The 23,447-nt window shown below is 50.1% G+C and overlaps 1 protein-coding gene across 2 annotated transcripts in view; it reads left to right on the forward strand.

The window, feature by feature from the left end:
* Nucleotides 1–8,976: 8,976 nt before the first annotated feature.
* Nucleotides 8,977–23,447, forward strand: part of G6PC3 (glucose-6-phosphatase catalytic subunit 3) — a 28,436-nt gene continuing 13,965 nt past the window's right edge. Inside the window, exons 1-2 of one of the 2 annotated variants that reach the window (XM_073683254.1) lie at nt 8,977–9,100; nt 12,600–12,817. In XM_073683254.1, coding sequence (XP_073539355.1) covers nt 12,600–12,817 — 218 coding nt within the window. In that variant the 5' untranslated portion in view covers nt 8,977–9,100. Of the gene's footprint in view, nt 9,101–9,131; nt 9,218–12,599; nt 12,818–23,447 lie in introns of those variants that run through there. The other variant, XM_073683255.1, reaches the window with a different exon arrangement.

Consider the following 23,447-nt stretch of genomic DNA (forward strand, 5'->3'; position numbering starts at 1 on the left):
AATAAAAAACTCAAAACTACACTCAAAATGCATGTTCCAAATTATTATGCACAGCAGAGTTTTCAACCTTTTCATTTTAATAAACAACAAAAAAATGATAATGCCCCGTCTCATGCTGCACATAACACATCTGCATCTCTGGCTGCTATGGGCATAAAAGGGGACAAACTTATGGTGTGGCACCCATGCTCCCCTGACCTCAACCCCATTGAGAACCTCTGGAGCATCATCAAAAGGAGTGTCTATGATGGCAGGAGGCAGTTCACATCTAAGCAACAGCTCTGGGAGGGTATTCTGTCCTCATGCAAAACAACTGAAGCAGAAATCATCCAAAACCTGACAAATTCAATGGACGAGAGAGTTCAGAAGCTCCTTTCGAACAAGGGGTCCTATGTGCAAATGTAATATCACCTAGAATAAAGTTTTGAGTTGAAAACTGTTTGATCTCAGTTTGTAATATCCTGCTAATGCTTATAATTTCAAAAATGACCATTTTTTTGTTCTTTATTAAAATGAAAAGGTTGAAAACTCTGCTGTGCATAATAATTTGGAACATGCATTTTGAGTGCAGTTTGAGTTTTTTATTTTTTACAAAATATACTGTTATCATAGGCAGTTTGTACAAAAACCTTTCAATTGTACTCTAATAGTTATTTGACTGGAAATTACAATGACTGCAATTCATATAGGTAATTTGGGAAAATCTGAGAAAATATTATTTGCATAATAATTTGGAACACAGTGTATTTCAGTGCACGACTTTCAGATTATCAATTTGTCAACCATCATCAGTGATTTCCCTATATATGCACCATTTGGTTCTCTATAGGCATATTCAACTAGTTGGCAGTACCGCAGCCACCAGAGGGGTCTTGGTTTAGTTCTATCAGGCACTGTATTTATTTATACACTGCGCAAAAAAATAAAGGGAACACTCAAATAACACATCCTAGATCTGAATGAATGAAATATTCTCATTGAATACTTTGTTCTGTACAAAGTTGAATATGCTGACAACAAAATCACACAAAAATCATCAATGGAAATCAAATTTATTAACCAATGGAGGCCTGGATTTGGAGTCACACCCAAAATTAAAGTGGAAAAACACACTACAGGCTGATCCAACTTTGATGTAATGCCCTTAAAACCCAGTCAAAATGAGGCTCAGTATTGTGTGTGGCCTCCACGTGCTTGTATGACCTCCCTACAACGCCTGGGCATGCTCCTGATGAGGTTGCGGATGGTCTCCTGTGGGATCTCCTCCCAGACCTGGACTAAAGTATAAGCCAACTCCATGACAGTCTGTGGTGCAACGTGACGTTGGTGGATGAAGCGAGACATGATGTCCCAGATGTGCTTAATCAGGTTCAGGTCTGGGGAACGGGCGGGCCAGTCCATAGCTTCAATGCCTTCATCTTACAGGAACTGTTGACACACTCCAGCCACATGAGGTCTGGCATTGTCCTGCATTAGGAGGAACCCAGGGCCAACCGCACCAGCATATGGTCTCACAAGGGGTCTGAGGATCTCATCTCGCTACCTAATGGCAGTCAGACTACCTCTGGCGAGCACATGGAGGGCTGTGCGGCCCTCCAAAGAAATGCCACCCCACACCATTACTGACCCACTGCCAAACCGGTCATGCTGAAGGATGTTGCAGGCAGCAGATCGCTCTCCACGGCGTCTCCAGACTCTGTCACGTCTGTCACATGTGCTCAGTGTGAAACTGCTTTCATTTGTGAATTGCATAGGGCGCCAGTGGCGACTTTGCCAATCCTGGTGTTCTGTGGCAAATGCCATGCGTCTTGCACGGTGTTGGGCTGTGAGCACAACCCCCATCTGTGGACGTCGGGCCCTCATACCACCCTCATGGAGTCGGTTTCTAACCGTTTGTGCAGACACATGCACATTTGTGGCCTGCTGGAGGTCATTTTGCAGGGCTCTGGCAGTGCTCCTCCTGTTCCTCCTTGCACAAAGGCGGAGCTAGCGGTCCTGCTGCTGGGTTGTTTCCCTGCTACGGCCCCCTCCGCGTCTCCTGGTGTACTGGCCTGTCTCCTGGTAGCGCCTCCAGCCTCTGGACACTATGCTGACTGTAGCATGGGCAGAGACGCCGTTGCCCTCACCGCCGCGGTCCAGGTCCGGCGACTTCCCGCTCTGCAGCTGCTGTGGCGCGCCCCGCGCGCAGCTTTCCGGGAACTGTACTTAGGGCGCTCGCGCTCCCTCCCTCTTAAAGGGGCCACACGCGCCATCCTATAGAGTCCCTGGCCAATGGCCGGAGGACTTCCCCTATATAAGGCACCTCCTCCAAAATGGAGGTGCCTGTGCAAGATTGTTGTTCCGTGTGCTAACACTTGCTCCAGCCCTCAGGTTCCGCTGCCTGTCAGTCCTGCCTGCCAGTCTTTCTGTCAGTCCAGCCTGTCTAACAGTTCTGTCCTCCAGTCTGTCTACAGTTGTGTCCGCCAGCCTGCTTACCTGGAGCACCTGTCTGTTACCTGTTGTGCCAGCCAGCCTACCAGGAGCACCTGCCTGTAACCTGCCGTGCCCGCCAGCCAGCCTACCTGGAGCACCTGCCTGTAACCTGCCGTGCCCGCCAGCCAGCCTACCTGGAGCTCCTGCCGTGCTCACCAGCCTGCCTACCTGGAGCACCTGCCTGCCTACCTGGAGCACCTGCCTGTTACCAGTCGTGCCCACCTGCTTGCCTACCCGGAGCACCCGTCGGGCTATCTGCCGAACCAGCCTGCTTATCCACCCCGACCACCTGTCAGCCTTCCTGCCGTACTCATCCGCTGTACCGGTCAGCTCCTGCCATCTGACCCGTGGGAGTCACCTGCTCTCACACAAGGTCGGTCCCAGAGTGGCACCTGGTCCACCTGCCCGATCCCTCCCTGGTTCACGGAGTCGACTAAGCCGCCGTGTGACCTTGGTCGCTCCGAGTAGGCACTTAGTCACGCCCCTCTGGTCCCTCCTTGCACCGAAGCACAGAGGTTCCACCACCCGGACCCGTAACACTGACAGACACAGCAAACCTTCTTGCCACAGCTCAAATTGATGTGCCATCCTGGATGAGCTGCACTACCTGAGCAACTTCTGTGGGTTGTAGAGTCCGTCTCATGCTACCACGAGTGTGAAAGCACAACCAACATCCAAAAGTGATCAAAACATCAGCCAGAAAGCATTGGTACTGAGATGTGTTCTGTGGTCCCCACCTGCAGAACCACTCCTTTATTGAGTGTGTCTTGATAATTGCCAATAATTTCCATCTATTGTCTATCCCATTTGCACAACAGCATGTGAAATTGATTGTCAATCAGTGTTGCTTCCTAAGTGGACAGTTTGATTTCACAGAAGTTTGATTTACTTGGAGTTATATTCTGCTGTTTAAGTGTTCCCTTTATTTTTTTGAGCAGTGTATAATGACCCATGCGTGCACACATTGATGTAGTTCAACTATTTACCCTACAACTTTTCCTATTGCATTCAGTCAGTGCGAGCATGGTAGTATGGTTGTAGTTTTCCTTTTTTCCAAGACAGGTCATTCACACAAAGCCTGTGTCACTACCAGCAGCTGCACGTAGTCCAATTAGTGCAGCGCGAGCGTGTTTTTACATATATTACATGAAATATATGAAATTTGTATAGAAAATAGAAATAACTGAGAAATCATAGCACATAAATTGGCCAATTCATGTGTACCCGGCAGCCACGGTAAGGCATTTCTCATTGCCAGAAACCTACCTAATGTGAATATGTAGCACCCTGAGGATTCGGCTGCTACAGGGGTATTGCACCTCAACCCAGAGGTGTGATATTCCACTCCCGGGTAAGGATGGAGTGTGGAACTGAGCTCAGTTAGCTGCATGCACTACACACATCCCATTTCCGAGGAACAGACCGATGGTACTCCCACTAGAGAAATGTGCAGGTACGACAGTGTCTGTTCCTGGCTGGAGTGGGAGGGGGGTGGAACATCCCAGTAGTGTAGGGGCAGATAGGGGGAGCAGCCTGGGTAAAGCTAGGAGCTCATTGGGTGCTGGTCACCTGAGTTCACACATAGAAGGAGTATATAAGGTGGGAACCATCTTAGATCAGGGTCAGTCAGTCAGTCAGTCAGAGTCTGTGAGTCAGTCAGACAGTCTGTCTGAGAGCCTGAGAAGCAGAGCAGAGGAGAAGGAAGAGGGACCCAGAGGCGCAGGAAGAGGGGACCCCAAGAGCCCATAAGAGAGCTAATAGGGTGAAGGGTCGGCAACAGGGTACCGGATCCCAAGCTGGTGGAGGCTACAGCACTAATCCTCAGCCAGAGACCGGAGGTCGTGGGCAGGATCTGCCACGACCACCCACTAAATCCACCCGGAAGGCAGACCAAGAATAGGGTCAGGGAGCCCAGAGGAGGCTTGACCAACAAGAGGCCCGAGGGAGCCGGACTTAGGTGGATCCCTGGTGGGAACGGCCAGAAGAAGGGAGAGTCAGAAAGGAGCTCAGGACCACACTCCGGAGTTGCCTGGGAGTTGACAGAGTCCAGGACCTGGTGGACGCAGCACGGCTCGGGTGGTCACTGCTGTACACAGTGACCCGAGCAACACCAGTAAGTAAAACCCTGGAACTGCATTTTATGCCTCTGAGTCTCTTTGCTGCACCTTCACAACCACCATCCTCCACGGCTGACCCCCTGAGGCTATACCCCTCCCGTTGGGGGTTATACTACCAAAGCTGCACACATACCAACAGCCTCAGCGGACCCTGCTGCAGCGGCGGCCTTTTGACCGCAAATCAACGGGTGGCGTAGTCGACACAAAGAACTCTAATAACATCTGTAGGACTGCCACACACTGAGCTTGACACCCTGGGCACGGACCGGGTCACAGCCACTCGGAGACTACAACCCCCATCTGATCCGGCTCCGGGTATCCCTAACAGCACTGGCCCAGGGGGCGCGTCAAATACTCTCTTAGAGACTAAAGTCTGCATATGTATGGGAAGGTAAGATCCTCCAGTAATTTAAACCGCCTGAGGCTTAGGGGTGGAGTGCTCAGTAAGAGAAGCCTATGTACACAAATATCCAAAGACTGACCTTCACTTCCAAAACAGAAAACTGGTGTGTACAGGTGCTTACTTAGAGTAGCTATCTCCATATATAACTAACAAATAAAGTAGCATTCTGCAACACTAAATATGCAAACATGAAATATATGAAATGTGAATTGCATTACTGCTCTAAAAGATAGAAATAACTGAGAAATCTTAGCGCATAAATTGGCCAATTCATGTGCATCAGGCAGCCACGTCTATATATGGAGATGGTAACTCTTAGTAAGCACCTGTACACACCAGTTTTCTGTTTTGGAAGTGACAGTCAGTCCTTTGATACTTCTCCATGCCCTGGCAGTTTCAGTGCGCCCATCTAGTGCGTCACACAGTCTGTCTTTCTCCATGTCTTGATAGTTTTAGTGCGCCTATCTTGGGCATCACGCAGCCCATCCTTCTCCTTGTCCTGGCAGTTTCAGTGCACCCGTCTCGGGAGTCACACAGTCCATCCTTCCCCATGTCCTGGCATTTTTAGTGCGCCCGTCTCGGGAGTCACGCAGCCCATCCTTCTCCATGTCCTGGCAGTTTTAGTGCGCCCATCTCGTGAGTGACACAGTCCATCCTTCTCCATGTCCTGGCAGTTTTAGTGCGCCCGTCTCGTGAGTCACACAGTCCATCCTTCCCCATGTCCTGGCAGTTTTAGTGCGCCCGTCTCGGGAGTCACACAGTCCATCCTTCTCCATGTCCAGGCAGTTTCAGTGCGCCCGTCTCGTGCGTCACACAGTCCAGGGGTAGCTGATACCCTGGAAAACATGATCAGGGCCGGTTTTTCCGGTCCCCGATCACATTATCGTCGTTACTCAGTGAATGACAGCGTTATAAAAAAAAAAAAAAAAGTGTGCCTGCGATCACAATGATTTCTCTCTCCTCCGACATGATATACATGTCAGAGGAAAGAAAAATGATGCCCCCCGAGCCCTCCCAGTACCTTCTCTGTCCTTCACATCTCCTGATCCGTCCCCCAGCCCTCCATCATCTTCCTGTAAAAATTAGGAATTTTTCCTATTGGTTGCTTTTGATCACTGTGATAGGGTCTATCACTGAAGTACATTGTGTTAGGGTTAGGTGACTGTTGTGTTAGGGTTGGGATTTTTTCAAACGTAAAGAAAAAAAAATGATGACGATATGATGACTAGTGTTGAGCGCAAGTGCTCGTTACTTGAGTTTGCATCGGGCGCTCGAGTCCCCACCACACATGTTTTGCGGCTGTTAGTCAAAAAAACATGCAGGGATTGCCTGCCATACATGGGCAATCCCTGCATGTTTTTTTGGGTGTCTAACAGCCACAAAACATGTGGGGCAGGGACTCAAGCATCTCACTCGAGCACATGTGGTACTCTGTGCATACCTTAGCACCCGATGCAAACTCAAGTAGCGAGCACTTGCTCTCAACACCAAAGACAACATATTCAATATGACGAAGTAATGTTATCAAATTCTGTGTTGTACCTCTGGGTTCAAAATGCTCACTATACCCCTTGATAAAATCCTTGAGGAGTGTAGTTTTCAAAACGTGGTCACTTGTGGGGGGTTTCCACTGTTTAGGTACATCAGGGGCTCTCCAAACGTGACATGGCGTTCGCTCTTGATTCCAGCCAATTTTGCTTCAAAAAGTCAAACTGTGCTCCTTCCCTTCCGAGACCTTCTGCTTGCCCAAACAGTAGTTTTCCTCCACATATGGGGTATCAGCATGCTCAGGAGAATTTGTACAACAAATTTTGTGGTCCATTTTCCCTTGTTACCCTTGGGAAACTAAAAAAATTGGGGTCTGAAGTAAAATTTTTTGTGAAAAAAAGGTAAATGTTCATTTTTTTCCTTCCATGCTGCTTCAGTTCCTGTGAAGCACGTGAAGGGTTAGGGTATGTGCACACTGTCGGGAGCCGCCGGCGGATTCGGCTCATTTTATGCAAATGAGTGGCGCTTTTTTTTTTTTTTTACACCCGCGGACTTTCCTCATAGAGGTTAGGTCTTTGGGGAATGCCCGCATGCGGACCCGCCAGAGAAATTGACATGCTGCGGTCTAGAAAGACGCGCCACATGTCAGTTTCCGCAGGTGAGCCGCAGATGCATAGTGAACATGGGATTTCTACAAATCCCATCCACTATTCTGTAACATCTGGCAACTGTGGGTTTGACACTGCATAACACGCAACTTCAAACCCTCAGCGGCTCCTGACCGTGGGCACATACCCTTAATAAACTTCTTGAATGTGGTTTTGAGCACCTTGAGAGGTGCAGTTTTTAGAATGGTGTCACTTTTGGGTATTTTCTGTCATAAATGCCCCTCAAAATCAATTCAAATGTGATGTGGTCCGTAAAAAAAAATTTTTTTTATACATTTTGTTGCAAAAATTAGAAAATCGCTGGTCAACTTTACCTTTATAACTTCCTACTAAAAAAAAAAAATGTTCTTGCAAAAATTGTAGACATGTGGGAAATCATAGTTATTAACTAATTTGTGTGACATAACTGTCTGATTTAAGGGCATAAGAATTCAAAGTTTGAAAATTGCTGCATTTTTGCCAAATTTCTGTTTTTTTTTTCACAAATACAAGCAAGTCATATTGAAGAAATGTTATCACCATCATGAAGTACAATATGTCACGAAAAAAAACAACAACTCAGAATCAGTGGGATTCGTTGAAACATTCCAGAGTTATTACCTCAAAGTGACTGGTCATTATTGTAAAATTTGGCCTGGTCGATAACCCCTTTCTGACATGTGCCGTACATGTACAGCACATGTCCTGTCTCTCCCTTTGGTGCGGGCTCCGGCGTTGAGCCCGCACCTTTTCGTGGACATGACAGCTGATCTATACAGCTGTCAAGTGCCCCTAACAGCCACGTGGAGACTCACGATCCATCCGCAGCTGTTAACCTATACATGTTTAATATCTACAAGCTCGTAATGACCTGGGGAATCATAATGGCAGATCAGTTTTACCATATAGTGAACATGGTAAAAAAAAACAAAAAACTGTGGAATTGGACTTTTTTACTTTTTTTGCAATTTCACAGCACTTGGAATTTTTTTTCCTGTTTTCCAGTACACAATATGGTAAAACCAGTAATGTTATTCAAAAGTACAACTTGTCCAGCAAAAAATAAGCCCTTACATGGCCATATTGATGGAAAAATAAATTGTGGCTCTGGGAAAAAGGGGAGCAAAAAACGAAAACGCAAAAACAGAAAATGGCCCGGAGGTGAAGGGGTTAAGGCCATAAATGGCTCCGTCACTAAGGGGTTACAATCCTGACAGGGCACTGGATAGAGCAGACTTTTTTGCTAAATAAAAGGAATTTAGAAAGATGTTTAAACGTGTAATATTTATTCTATGGCCTTTCTGGGAGAGCCCCTTTACCCGAGCGAAGCGCACCCCCAAAAATGGAAAGAACTAACCCCTGAGCTGCCGGTTTCCGGCCTTATCTCCTCCCCCAAAAAATGCCAGAAAAAGCCATAACCTTTCCACCTTATTTTACCTCAGAAAGACCCCAATATTGGATTTTTTTCTACAATATTTTCATCGCACTTGGAATATTTTTCCCATTTCTCAACAGACTTTATGGTTAGTGAATGGAATCATTCAAAAACACAGCTCCTCCTGCAAAAAAAACAAGCCCCCATACCGCAATGGAGAAATAAGCTGGGGCTACACAGGTGGGCCTGCAATGGCGCTGACGGAGGACGGCAGTGGCTTCCGGAAAGCGGAAGGGTGAAACCTCCCGGGCGTGAAGAGGTTAATCACGCTCTCGCCATTGTCCGCTTCCTTTTGCAGACAGCTGAGGTGGCCGCAAGCTCCGCCTTCCAGCCTTAGTGTCACGTGATGCACACGTCACGCCCAATGGGCGTGTTTTCAACTATTCATTAGTGGGCGTGGCCAAGTTGAAGTCTGCGCCATGACGTGAGATGAGAGGCGGGGCCAGTGACGTGACAATATCCAGGGAGGAGAGCGAGGAACTCATTCAAACTGCTTGCAGTAACTGCCTGTCTTTACCCCGCGGCTGGGGTGATAGCGGTAGGTGGGCGGGGCCAAGGTGCAGTCACGTGGTTCAGGGCCGTTACTTTCTATGAGACGTAGTAATTCTGCGCAGGGAGAGGAGGTTCGCGGCTGAGCTGTGGGGATCGTCATAATGTAAATCCAAGCAGCCCCCCCAGTAGTTCTCACCTACACAGGGGCAGCAGTTGTGGTACTATAAGTACCATCATGTGCCTCCATTCTCTGACCGTGTGCTCTACTGCTATGAAGCTGAATGTGCTTCCCTCATGGTAGAGCAGTGTGCCCCATTATATACGGCGGTCACTGGTTCTGCTCAGTAATGGGGTCGTATATATTATATAATGCTCCAGATAGCTGTAGTGTGAGGTGAAGAGCAGACAGCTGTAAGGCGATGTCCTAGGCATTTGTGAGGAGGAAAAAGTGTAATGAGAAGGGGCCGCAGAAACGGATGAGGCCCGGGAGGTGCCCACCACTCCCCTGGCACTCTACGACTCGCCAATGGCCAGCTGAATTCCTCTGGTGATGATCACGTAGGAGGCCATATATTTTGTCGCCTTCTGTAATAAGAAGGGAGTCCGGCCCCCTCCGGAGTGAAGGACAGGTAGGCTCCATGCTCACACAACATCCGGATTGTGGAGGGAACATTTCTTAGGACGGACTGATGACAGGTAGAAGATGAGGAACGTGATATCCTCATAGCTGGAAGGAGGAACCTCCTTGGACAAAAAGGAAAGAACCGAGCGGAGAACAGCCTTATTGAATGGAACGTCGGGACCAAGCTGCGAGTTAGAAAACCATGCCACAAGAAAGACCAGCTTCCAATTCAGACTATATCCTCAAACTCTGAGTGAGGAGAAAAATCTTAGAGATTACTTAGACATCACTCTGAGAGGCTACTAGGTCCCGGACCACCCATGGGAAGGGTAGGTTGTAGAATTTGATTGCGAGAAAAACTATTGGAACCTGCTCTTTTTATCACAGATTAGTGAGGATGAAGGGACCTGGTCAGAATATAGATCATGGAGCGGTGAACCTCATAGAAGTCGCCAACAGCCACGGAGAAGGAGCGAGCCCAGTTCAGCATTGGGGTCTGGCTGAGCTGTATCATGCTCTCTGGGACTCGTGCATGAGGGGTAGATGGGTTTTTGGTAAACCAATGAAATCTGGTGCTGTAGAGGGTGCAGACTTAAAAGGTGGTATTCACCGTTAGAGTCTGACATGATGTTAGCCGAGGCTCAGCCCTTCTGAGAATAGAAGTGAAGAGTGACTTCCACTTCAGTATTATAGCAGGGTAGTTTTTCCACCTTTTAGAAGAGGGTAACATATTGTGCCAATAAAATGCTTTTGTCTATTGCAGGCTTTCACTCCACCTAAGGAGGTGAGTAAAGTGGGGTGCAATGAGACTGCAGGAGTACATAGGATGGTCGTCACTCTAGGAGGGGGACACCTGAAAAAGGGGACCACTAAGAGATTGGCCTAACCAAATAATGCACTGGACATCCACCATTGCATTCATAGAGTCTGTAGTTTGAGGGGGCCTAAAAGTCATTGGAGAGAAGTGCTACCGTTCCGTGTTGATTGGTGGAAAGGAAATATGTGACTTGAGAGCTTTGAAGCTGGCATCAGCAACACATAGCAGCTATAGGGCTCTGGGAAGCAATAACCATCCCTCTGCCCATCTGGCCTGAATTTGTCAATGAAATCCAACCGCCAGGATGGCAACCACCAGGAAAATGGCCCGGCTGTGGGGTACAAGCTTGTAGACCGTGCTGAGTGCCTAGTTGAAGATCCAGCAATGAGAAGTGAAGGCAAGAGAGCGTTTGAAGTAACTGACAGCTGGAAGTGCTGCTAGCATAGAATTTGGAGACTGGATTTTATTTCCCCCTGAAGAAACCAAGGGATGAGGCTATGTGAAGGTTGTCGCTAACATGGGCTATGAAAGGGAGATTGGGCAGTATAGTTGCCCAAGTGCTCTCCTAGGAGCCTTCTCTCTTCAGTTCCTGGTTGAAATAAGCAAGGTCACCTCTTCAGTATATCTCAAGTGAAAGGGAGCAATGGCTATTTTTCTTAGTGTCATCAACTAGTGACCACAGCCTATACCCCAAAGTGCCTTAACGTCCCTTTGCTCATTGGTCCTGAATCTGGCAGTGTGTTACGAGAGGGGAAGGAGGAACAGAGTGGGAAGCAGTATGAAAGAATGAGATATACACAGACTCATGCTATTGCTTTCTAGTATGTGGTTTTCTCACTCATGCTGGATTCACATCTACACTGCTTTCTACTGGTGTGCAACAGCTTTCATGGTTCTGCTTCTTCTGCACATGTGCTACGTGAGACATAGAAGAGCAGGAATACCTCTTGTCTGTGTGTGCTGTGTTTTGGAGACCTACTCACTAGGTCAGAGAAAACTGAGAAAATAAAGTTCAAGGCTGCAGAAGGGAAAGTAATGAAAATGCAGAATACAAGTCATGTAATGTACAGAAATAGCATTATTCCTCATGCACACACACACGGCAGCTTATTCTGAAAAGTCATCTCATACCATGAAAAATAAAAAAGTTAATGTAGAAATTAACAAAAAACAATGAATATCCAAACAACTGCTCATTATAGCATTATAATGTTATGGATGGACAGAAAGAGATAGCGGATGTCCTCAGTTTGGCCACCACATACACAAGTTGTCGGTGAATGTCGGCTGAGCTAGATCATCTGTTCAGCCGATGTTCATCTAATGTGTCTGGCTAACTCTCACAGGGGCTCGATATATACAACACCGGTAGACTTTAAGGGATTTTAATTTTTTTTTCTTCCTAAAATGTATCTGCACCTTCAGAATTGTTTGACCTGTTATAAAGAAATGTCATAAGTTGTGATTGGTGGTCGTCCAGGTGTTGAGATCCCACTGATCGATTAAACAAAGTAGTGGAAATGCTCAGTCGACCTTTGCTCTATTTCTATTGCACAGTAAAGCAATAATGCTCCTTCGTTTTAGCAACCAGCGGGATTTCAGCACCTGATGAAATATCTATACATGTGCAAAAATTTCTAGAAGAACAGCTATACTTTAAAGCTCGCCATACACACTAGGTAGCTGTTGCTTCAAACAATCATTCTTCCGGCTGCTATCTCTCCCGATTCTCCTATACAACAGGAGCACTTACTCTGCCGAATGTCAAACGCTTCTGTGTTCTCTATGAGAGCCACTCCTCTGGTATTGGCTTATGTCTTAGAGAAAAAAAGGATCGGCAGTCCAAAATTGGATATGACAAATCCTTATCTCCCTATACACGTGAGACAGTTGGCCGAACCCATTGATACTGCTGGTTCAGCTGACAGTCTATCGTGTAGGGGGGCCTTTAGTCTATAGTTTAAGTTTTAATAGATTGTCTGTAAAATTCTCTAAAGAAAATAGGTCTTTCCTGTCACATGTCTTCATTGTTCTCCTAGTATTCCCACTGTTGTATCCTATGGATCTCCTATAGATTATGTAGTCATTAGGTCTACTGTATTGTAGATGGATGAAGCACACCGGGCCGGTGTGGCATTGGCAGCGTACCTGCAGGAACACCTCCAGGGCTCTGAGGATTTCTGGCTGTGGGTCACCTACCTCGGCGATCCCGGCTGCATATTTCTTCTCTACTTTCCTTTGGCATATGCACTGCAACACCAACTGGGTGTAACTGTACTATGGCTGGGCGTCATCGGCGAGTGGCTGAATCTTGTCTTTAAGTGGTGAGTTATAAGTATAAACCAGTGCAATCGTTTAGACCAAGAATATAAACTTGTGAATGTTCACTAGGGTTACAGACCTTGCTGATCGCAGGTTGACCTATCTTGACTACTCAATTCAATATACACTATCAAGTTATTTAAATGTCCTTGTAGGGGTCTCCTGAATGAAACCCCCCTTCTGAAGGTGGAGAGATACTGATAAGCAGCGTCTCATAAGCTGCCAGACTTGACCCATCCATTTATTACATGGATGGCTATAAATTACAATGGCCATATTGAAGGCCAACATACACATTAGATGGCAGTCCGTTTCGGAGGAGTGACGAATCAGCACCTCGCCACCCCACCTGACGTAACTATTATGTCAGACTGATCACGTGATACGGATCCGCTATTTGCACCCCTCGGGGACACGTACGGTCAATTTGCTCCAGTTTTACACAGACACCCCCTTTCCTCATGGGCACGGGAAGGCACAGGGAGTGAGAAGAGGTGGCCCACTTACATTGCACCACACTTGCTCACACCACTTACAGCCTGAAAGGCCCCTTTCACCAACCCCAGTGAAACAGAACCTTATCAGCCCGGTAGAGCTGCCATCAGTTCCTATTCGATATAAGCCCGGTCCGTTAACAGGAATTATATCGGGCAAGAAACCAGCCCCGGTAGCATGGGAAATTGAGCCGAGAAATGGACGTGTGGCTTCGTGGATCGAGATAAAAGAGCAGCCCAAGGTCAAATTATATATTTAATCGCCTTAAGGCAGGGATGTCAAGTTCAAACACACAGAGGGCCAAAATGAAAAACTTGGACAAAGTCGCGGGCCAACCAGTATATAGTATAATTGACCCCACAAAGTCCCCCATACAGAATAATGGGCTCCGCATAGTCCTCCGTACAGAATAATGGGCCCCACATAGTCCTCCATACAGAATAATGGGCCCCGCATAGTCCTCCATACAGAATAATGGGCCCCACATCGTCCTCCATAGAGAATAATGGGCGCTACATAGTCCTCCATTCAGTATTTTGGGTACCACATAGTCCTCCATACAGAATAATTGCCCCACATGGTCCAGGGGTGGGGGTTCTGGTGTCAAGGGCCAAATAAAAGCACCCTGCAGGCCAGAGTTGGCCCACGGGCCGGAATTTGACATGTGTGCTGTAACATACCTGGCGGCGTCCTTGCATGGTGGTCCATCTCCCACTGTGCAAGAGCGCGCACTTGATCTCCAGTCCAGAATGTCTCTCTGGCTTCCCTCCTTGCTGTCTGTTTGTCTGTTTTGGCTGCATAGGGCGACGCCCGCTGAACTTCCTGTTTCTTGTACCTGCTGCGGACACGCCCCTGTTGCACCTTCAGCCTATTGCTGTCCATCTTTGGGTATTTATACCACCTTCTTCCTCAAGATGGCGCCTGAGCATTGTGTCCTGTCAGTCGGCTTTTTTGTCTCTGACATGCCAGGTCCTATCCTGTTTTCCTGCCTGTTTTCCAGTTCTGTGTCTGAACTGTGGTCTGTTCTTGTGAACACGCTTCTTGCCTGTTCTTTCGCCTTCTAGGGGCCGTATTCCTAGATCTGCCTGTCTGTGCCTTGCGGTATCTGTTCCCGTCTGAACAGAGTCCTGTTTGTGTCCCTGCCTTGCGGTATCTGTTCCTGTCTGAACTGAGTCCTGTCTATTTCTCCTGTCTTGCAGTATCTGTTCCCGTGTCTGAACTTAGTCCTGTCTGTGTACTCTTGCCTGCTGCCTTTCCTGGAGGCCGTATTTCCAGGCCTGTCTGAACACGCTCCTAGCCTGTTCCTCCCGCCTTCTAGGGGCCGATTACCTAGATCCGTTCCTGTATCTTGTCTGTCCTGTCTGAACACGCTCCTTGCCTGTTCGTCCCGCCTCTCTGGGGGCCGTATTCCCAGACCCGCTCCTGTATCCCGCTGCAGTGTCGGTCTCTTCCGTACACTCAGTTCCAGTCTGAACTCTCTCCTATCCTTTACCTGTTTTGCCTCTATGTCCATTCCTTTCCTTTTTCTGCAGAGTCTGAACTCGTACCTAACTCCTGCTTGTTGTCTCTGTACTCCCGTTTGTGAGTTTGTGGTCCCCTCGCTACTTCACTGCAAGTACCCTGTGGGTATCTGGCTCTGCCTTTCCCTTCCTGTCTGTTCCGTGTGAACAGAGCCCTGTCCGTCCTGCTCTGACTCCTTGCTCACTGCTCCGGCAGCCTTGCTCCGCTCTTACCCTTTTGCTCACTGCTCCGGCAGTCCTGTCCTGCCCTGCTTCTGCCCGCTGCTCCGGCAGTCCTGTCCTGCCCTGCTTCTGCCCGCTGCTCCGCCAGTCCTGTCCTGCCCTGCTTCTGCCCGCTGCTCCGCCAGTCCTGTCCTGCCCTGCTTCTGCCCGCTGCTCCGGCAGTCCTGTCCTGCCCTGCTTCTGCCCGCTGCTCCGGCAGTCCTGTCCTGCCCTGCTTCTGCCCGCTGCTCCGGCAGTCCTGTCCTGCCCTGCTTCTGCCCGCTGCTCCGGCAGTCCTGTCCTGCCCTGCTTCTGCCCGCTGCTCCGGCAGTCCTGTCCTGCCCTGCTTCTGCCCGCTGCTCCGGCAGTCCTGTCCTGCCCTGCTTGTGTTCGCTGCTCCGGCAGCCCCGTCCTGCTCTGTTCTTGCCCACCGCTTTGGGCGTTCCCTCTCTGCTGTGGTTGTCTACCGCATCTGCGGTTCTGTGACCCAGTCTGTACTGGGTCTTAACCTTTCTGTGCTCCAGCCCGTCCTTTCGGCCAGTACCTCCCTGCCTGCATACTCGCCTGTATCCACCCCTCTGCATACCTGCCGTGTTTGCTTACATCCACCAGTCTGTGCCAGCCTAACCTGCCTGTTCCAGTAATTCCAGTGTGGGTCAACCCCCGTGTCCGGAGTTTGACCTGGAGTAGCACCTGGTCCCTCTGCCCGGTTTCTCCCTGGTGCACTGGCGTCGTATGCCGTCGTGCCACCTTGGTCGGATCGGCCAGATACTTAGTCACGCCCCTCCAGGCACTCTCCGGTCCATGGTCCAGTGGAACCACAACACCCGCACACGCCAGTCAGTCCGGGCGTGTGCATAACAGCATGCTCAGGCCATGGTTCCCGTTGAGCCCCACGGCCTTCGCTCTCTGAGAAGTTTTCCAGCGAATACATGCATTAAAAATAAATAAATAAATTTTTTTTTTTTTTTTCTCAGCTGAGTTCCAGGCGAATTACGCACCCGTCCAGATGGATCTATCTGCTCTCGTTCCTGCGGATCCGCCACGTTACTATGGGGATCCAAGACAAAGTCGTGCATTTGTGGAGCAATGCATGCTACACTTCAAGTTCTACCCTCTATGTTTTCCCACCGATCGGGTTAAGGTGGCATTCATTATGTCTTACCTGGCGGGTGATGCCTTGGAATGGATCAACCCCCTATATGAAACACGGGATCCGATCCTCCTGGACCTAATGGCCTTCCTGGTGGCCTTTCTAATGGTCTTCGATGATCCTAACCCGGAGGCTCCTGCTGAAGCTTCACCTCCCAATATCCCGGAGCAGCCCCGATGGGTAATGTGTGTGGGTAGCGCAATAGTCCTCCAGCCCAATGAGACTACTGCCCACCCAGAATCCTCACAGGGTGACTACGCTTTCCGGAATACTTCTCCCAACCTCAAGAGGCAGTCCAGACGTGCTAGACGTAGAGGCAAGCCGTCACGCCAGGGTCTGTCCTCCCTGAGACCTCCTGACCCCAACCTTGAAGTCCCTACTGAAGCTTCATCTCCCTGTATCCCGGAGAAGCCCCAACAGGTAATGTGCGTGGGTAGTGCTCCGGTTCTCCTGCCCGAAGAGACTTCTGCCCATCCAGACTCCACACAGGAGAACTTCCCAGCATCAGATGCTTCACCCACTTTAACCGGTGTGCATGTCCAAGGATGCTCCAAAGCTGTGGTTACCTCTGAGTCTGTGCACCTCTACTACCTGGCGGAGGACCCCCTGTTGCCTCCTGAATCCTCCGGGATACCACTCGATGACAAATGGAGAGAGACTTCTCTACACTCGGTACTCGATACTTTGTCCGCTTCGTCCTGTGAGCCTGACAATGGGTACCCCAAAGTGGTAGTTATCCCCGAGTCTCTACACCCCTCCGACCAGGCGGAGGACCTCCAGTTGTCTCCAGAACCCTTCGGGGTGCTACCTGGTAGCGAAAGGACAGAGACTCTCCTATATTCTGTACCTGATACCTCGCTCGCTTCGTCCAGTGAGTCCAACCTAGTGTACTCCGAAGCAGAGGTTACTCCCGAGTCTCTACACCCCTCCGACCAGGCGCAGGACCTCCAGTTGTCTCCAGAACCCTTCGGGGTGCTACCTGGTAGCGAAAGGACAGAGACTCTCCTATACTCTGTACCTGATACCTCGCTCGCTTCGTCCAGTGAGTCCAACCTAGTGTACTCCGAAGCAGAGGTTAATCCCGAGTCTCTACACCCCTCCGACCAGGCGGAGGACCTCCAGTTGTCTCCAGAACCCTTCGGGGTGCCACCTGGTGGTGAATGGACAGAGACTTTCCTATATCCTGGATCTGATACCTCGCTTGCTTCGTCCAGTGAGTCCGACCTTGTGTACTCTGAAGCAGAGGTTACCCTTGAGTCTCTACACCCCTCTGACCAGGCGGAGGACCTCCAGTTGTCTCCAGAACCCTTCGGGGTGCCACCTGGTGGTGAATGGACAGAGACTTTCCTATACTCGGTACCCGATACCTCGCCTGCTTCCTCCAGTGAGTCCGACCTAGTGTACTCTGAAGCAGATGTTTTCTCTGAGCCTCTGCACTCTTCTGACCCGGCGGAGGACCTCCAGTTGTTTCCTGAATCCTCCGGGGTACCACCAGATAACAAAGAGACAGTGACTTTTCCTCATTATGTACCTGATAACCCGTCTATTTCTTCCTGTGAGCTTGACAAGATGTACCTCGAAGCAGAGATTACCCCCAAGTCTCTGTCCCCCTCCAACCCGGTGAAGGACTTCCAGTCGTCTCCTGTACCCTCTGGGGTGCCACCTGAAAATATGTGGAGAGAGACTTCCTTGTGTGCTGTTCCTGGTACTCCACCCGTTTCGTCTGTTGCTAGGGATGGCTGGATAGGAGGTAGCATCCTAGCTAACCAGATGAGATCAATTTTTCCTGTGGACAGTGGAAGTGATCTCCTTGAAGTGAACGACTGGTCCTCGAATTCCCTGCGGAAGATTCTGGCAGGCCTGAAGAAGAGGGGGCGTAAGGGGGGGGGTACTGTAACATACCTGGCGGCGTCCTTGCATGGTGGTCCATCTCCCACTGTGCAAGAGCGCGCACTTGATCTCCAGTCCAGAATGTCTCTCTGGCTTCCCTCCTTGCTGTCTGTTTGTCTGTTTTGGCTGCATAGGGCGACGCCCGCTGAACTTCCTGTTTCTTGTACCTGCTGCGGACACGCCCCTGTTGCACCTTCAGCCTATTGCTGTCCATCTTTGGGTATTTATACCACCTTCTTCCTCAAGATGGCGCCTGAGCATTGTGTCCTGTCAGTCGGCTTTTTTGTCTCTGACATGCCAGGTCCTATCCTGTTTTCCTGCCTGTTTTCCAGTTCTGTGTCTGAACTGTGGTCTGTTCTTGTGAACACGCTTCTTGCCTGTTCTTTCGCCTTCTAGGGGCCGTATTCCTAGATCTGCCTGTCTGTGCCTTGCGGTACCTGTTCCCGTCTGAACAGAGTCCTGTTTGTGTCCCTGTCTTGCAGTATCTGTTCCCGTGTCTGAACTTAGTCCTGTCTGTGTACTCTTGCCTGCTGCCTTTCCTGGAGGCCGTATTTCCAGGCCTGTCTGAACACGCTCCTAGCCTGTTCCTCCCGCCTTCTAGGGGCCGATTACCTAGATCCGTTCCTGTATCTTGTCTGTCCTGTCTGAACACGCTCCTTGCCTGTTCGTCCCGCCTCTCTGGGGGCCGTATTCCCAGACCCGCTCCTGTATCCCGCTGCAGTGTCGGTCTCTTCCGTACACTCAGTTCCAGTCTGAACTCTCTCCTATCCTTTACCTGTTTTGCCTCTATGTCCGTTCCTTTCCTTTTTCTGCAGAGTCTGAACTCGTACCTAACTCCTGCTTGTTGTCTCTGTACTCCCGTTTGTGAGTTTGTGGTCCCCTCGCTACTTCACTGCAAGTACCCTGTGGGTATCTGGCTCTGCCTTTCCCTTCCTGTCTGTTCCGTGTGAACAAAGCCCTGTCCGTCCTGCTCTGACTCCTTGCTCACTGCTCCGGCAGCCTTGCTCCGCTCTTACCCTTTTGCTCACTGCTCCGGCAGTCCTGTCATGCCCTGCTTCTGCCCACTGCTCCGGCAGTCCTGTCCTGCCCTGCTTCTGCCCGCTGCTCCGGCAGTCCTGTCCTGCCCTGCTTCTGCCCGCTGCTCCGGCAGTCCTGTCCTGCCCTGCTTCTGCCCGCTGCTCCGGCAGTCCTGTCCTGCCCTGCTTCTGCCCGCTGCTCCGGCAGTCCTGTCCTGCCCTGCTTCTGCCCGCTGCTCCGGCAGTCCTGTCCTGCCCTGCTTCTGCCCGCTGCTCCGGCAGTCCTGTCCTGCCCTGCTTGTGTTCGCTGCTCCGGCAGCCCCGTCCTGCTCTGTTCTTGCCCACCGCTTTGGGCGTTCCCTCTCTGCTGTGGTTGTCTACCGCATCTGCGGTTCTGTGACCCAGTCTGTACTGGGTCTTAACCTTTCTGTGCTCCAGCCCGTCCTTTCGGCCAGTACCTCCCTGCCTGCATACTCGCCTGTATCCACCCCTCTGCATACCTGCCGTGTTTGCTTACATCCACCAGTCTGTGCCAGCCTAACCTGCCTGTTCCAGTAATTCCAGTGTGGGTCAACCCCCGTGTCCGGAGTTTGACCTGGAGTAGCACCTGGTCCCTCTGCCCGGTTTCTCCCTGGTGCACTGGCGTCGTATGCTGTCGTGCCACCTTGGTCGGATCGGCCAGATACTTAGTCACGCCCCTCCAGGCACTCTCCGGTCCATGGTCCAGTGGAACCACAACACCCGCACACGCCAGTCAGTCCGGGCGTGTGCATAACATGTGCCTTAAGGGCACACTAGACAATACACTACATACACAAGGGTTATACAGATATGATGGTTAGGTATGCAAATACAATAGTAGTGGTACAAAAGTATGCAGATATTAAAGGGGTTTTCACACGAACAAAAGTTCATTTTAATCAATACATCTTGGAATAATAATAATAAGTTCCACAATTGGATGTGTTTAAATAAAATGTGCCTGTGCTGAGATAATCTTGTAAATGTGCCCCTGCTGTGTACTGTGTAATGGATGTGTCTGATCGTACAGGAACATGGTCTGATCATACCACAGCTCCTGGGCAGAGGAGGAAGCAAAAGAGTATACAGACATTACAGCAGGGGATCACAGCTGATTCTTTTTGTGAGGTAAAACATTTTCCTGTCTGTTTTTAAACAATATTTTACTTAAAAGAAAGAATCAGCTGTGAACCCCTCTGTACAGTCTTTTATGTCCTCCCCTGCCCAGGAGATGTGGTATGGTCAAATCATGGCCCTGTACGGTCAGACACAGCCATTACACAGTACACAGCAGGGGCACATTTATAAGATTATCTCAGCACAGGCACATTTTATTTAAACAGATCCAATTGTGGAAGTTATTATTATTCAAAGATCTATTGATTAAAATGAACTTTTGTTTGTGGGAAAACCCCTTCAGTTAACAGTCAGATGAAAGGCCTGGCTTGCTCTGGAGGGGCTGCCACATGAGAGGCTTTTGGATCCCTCTGTTGCGTGACTTCTCCCCACACGGTGTCGTCGCGACCTCCCAGAGAAAAAAGCACTAGGCCCTGCTTTACACGAGCATTTAACCCCTTTGGTGTCACTCCCCTCCTGCCCCATGGGCTGAATCTATGTCCCCTCCCCAGGAGGTTTGTAACTAAATCTCCCAAAACTTATGAAAGATCATAACTCCTTTCTGGATGGTCCTAGGGCAGCAGTTTTTGCGCCATCGGATCCGGCCTGGCCCCTGCTACGCATTGAGACCAAGCACAGCTCTGCTTTCTGGTTTCGACTAGCTGTTCTATGTATCTCCCTATGACTATGTGCTAGAACTGGTTGAGAACCAGGCGGGGGCTCGCCATGTCTTGGGGATCTTGGAAATATACATGATGTATACACGGCTAGGACGTATAGTATTAACATAACTTCTTATGAAATCATAGCTGTCTGAACAAAGGAGAACACTTGGTTTGGATCCCCAGGGGGTCTTCCTGAAGGAGCTTACTAGCTAGCTGGTGGGGGTGTAAATTCCTTGTTTGAAGCTGGTCAGGTGTCTTGTCACAACTACACATGCTTACAAGATGATTGATTGTACGCTGCCATTACATCCCCCCATCCTTCACACCTCCCCCCATTAGAGGACACTAGGGGGCTGCACTTTCCGGTGTTCCTCTGCGCTCCATCCGCAACCTCCCTTCGTCAGGATTGCCTGTCGGCATTACCGATCACGGCCCTTATTGTGGCGAATGGCGAAGTGGTACTGCTGGAGCGCAAGGCTCCTGCGCAGCAACCTCCAATTTTTCCCGGATACAGTGTGTAACCAGCTGAGGGGGTTGTGATCTGTTTACACAGTGAATTGGCGTCTATACAAGTATGGCTGTGGACGCTGCAGGGCCCACAAAATTTCCAGACATTCCTTCTCCATTGTGGAATAGGCCACCTCCCACAACAGGAGCTTCCGGCTCAGATACAAAACGGTATGTTCTTGGCCTATAGTGTCAACCTGGCTGAGCACAGCACCGAGTTCAAAGTCACTGGCATCAGTCTCTACTACAAGTGGCCATGTAAAGTCGGCTGCCTGTAGTACCGGGAAGCTAGAAAGGGCGGTCTTCAGCTCCCGGAAGGCCATATCACTGTTGTTTGTCCAATCTACTTCGGAGGGCAGATTCTTCTTGGTGAGGTCCGTCAGGGACTTTGTCAGGCTACTATAGTGAGGGATGAACCTCCTATAGTACCCGGCAGTGCCCAGGAAGGACATTACCTGTTTCTTGGTCCTGGGGGTGGGCCAAGATTCAATGGCATCTACCTTCCCTGGCTCCGGCTTTAGAGACCCCCCTGCCCACCCGGTGTCCCAGGTAGTGGACCTCACTCATATCCAGCTGGCACTTTTCTGGCTTAATGGTCAAGCCTGCCTGGCGAATCTGCCCGAGCACCTGCGTTAGATGCTCCAGGTGATCCTCCCAGGTGGGACTGAAGATGGCAATGTCATCCAGGTACTCGGCCGCGTACCCTTCAAGTCCCCTGAGCAGCATGTTGACGATCTGCTGAAAAGTGGCAGGGGCATTTTTCATGCTGAATGGATAACTGTGGACTCGTACAGTCCGAATGGGGTGATAAAGACAGAGCATTCCCGTGCCTCTCTGGTCAGGGGAATCTGCCAATATTCCGGACTCAGATCCATGATGGTCAGGTACTTGGCCCCGGCCAACTGATCGAGAAGGTCATTGATGCACGGCATTGGGTACTCATCGGTGACCGTGACAGCGTTGAACCACCTGTAGTCCACACAGAACCGGGTTGTTCGGTCCTTCTTTGGCATGAGGACTACAGGCGAGGCCCACACGCTGCTGGATGGTTGGATGACCCCCAGCTTCAGAATCTTGTCAGTCTCCTGGCCATGTGCTGCTGTGCCTCCAAGGAGACCCGATATGCTGAACGCCAGATTGGGGGGTGATGCCCGGTGTCCACGTGATGGACAGCCGACTCTGTCCTTCCGGGATTGTTGCTGAACAAATCCTGGAAGGGGTGTAGGGTTGCCCACAGCTGGGACCGTTTTTCCGACAACAGCTGGTTGCAAACCTCCCCATCCTCGATGGTCCCACTCGCCCTAGCCTGGGCAAGCATGTCTGGGAGGGTCTCCCTCCTCTGGCAGGTTGCATACGGGGAGGGCGCAGGCCTCCCGCTCATGATATACCTTCATCATGTTCACATGCAAAGCCTTCAGCCTTCCCCACGCGTGGTCCAGGGTGACCAGGTACGTTACGGCGTTGAGCTGCTGGTGCTGGAGGTACAGGCCTTCCCAGGCAGCCTGAAGCTTGTCCTGGGGTAAAGGGACCAGTACCCACACCTTTCTACCCACCTGGTAGGTCCTCTCACAAGCATTCTGGTCGTATCATCGCTTCTGGTCATCCTGGACTCGCATCATATTATTGTGCATCAGCTGCGCCAAGGCCTGCATCTTGTCACGGAAGCGCATGACATACTCGATGACCGACACTCCAGGGGTGGCTAAGTCCCCTTGGAAGGGGGAGAACCCAGTTCGGCCTGTGGAACCTCGTGGTAGGCAAATAGCATGTGTAGGAAGCATCGCTCCCAGTCACGCCCGTTTGAGTTGACCAACATCTTAAGCATCTGCTTCAGGGTGCCATTGAACCGTTCGCACAGGCCATTGGTCTGTGGGTGGTATGTACTGGTCACCAGATGTTGCACCTGTATTTGCTTACAGAGGGACTCCATCAGGTGCGACATGAACTGGGTTCCCCGGTCGGTGAACATTTCCTGGGGAAAACCCACTCGGGAGAAAATCTCCAGTAAGGTAGTGGCCAACTTGTCGGCCCGAATGGACAACAAGGCT

The sequence above is a fragment of the Phyllobates terribilis genome, unplaced genomic scaffold (assembly GCF_046119375.1).
Source record: "Phyllobates terribilis strain yellow unplaced genomic scaffold, ASM4611937v1 Scaffold_5__5_contigs__length_657084704, whole genome shotgun sequence".
Classification (NCBI taxonomy): Eukaryota; Metazoa; Chordata; class Amphibia; order Anura; family Dendrobatidae; genus Phyllobates; species Phyllobates terribilis.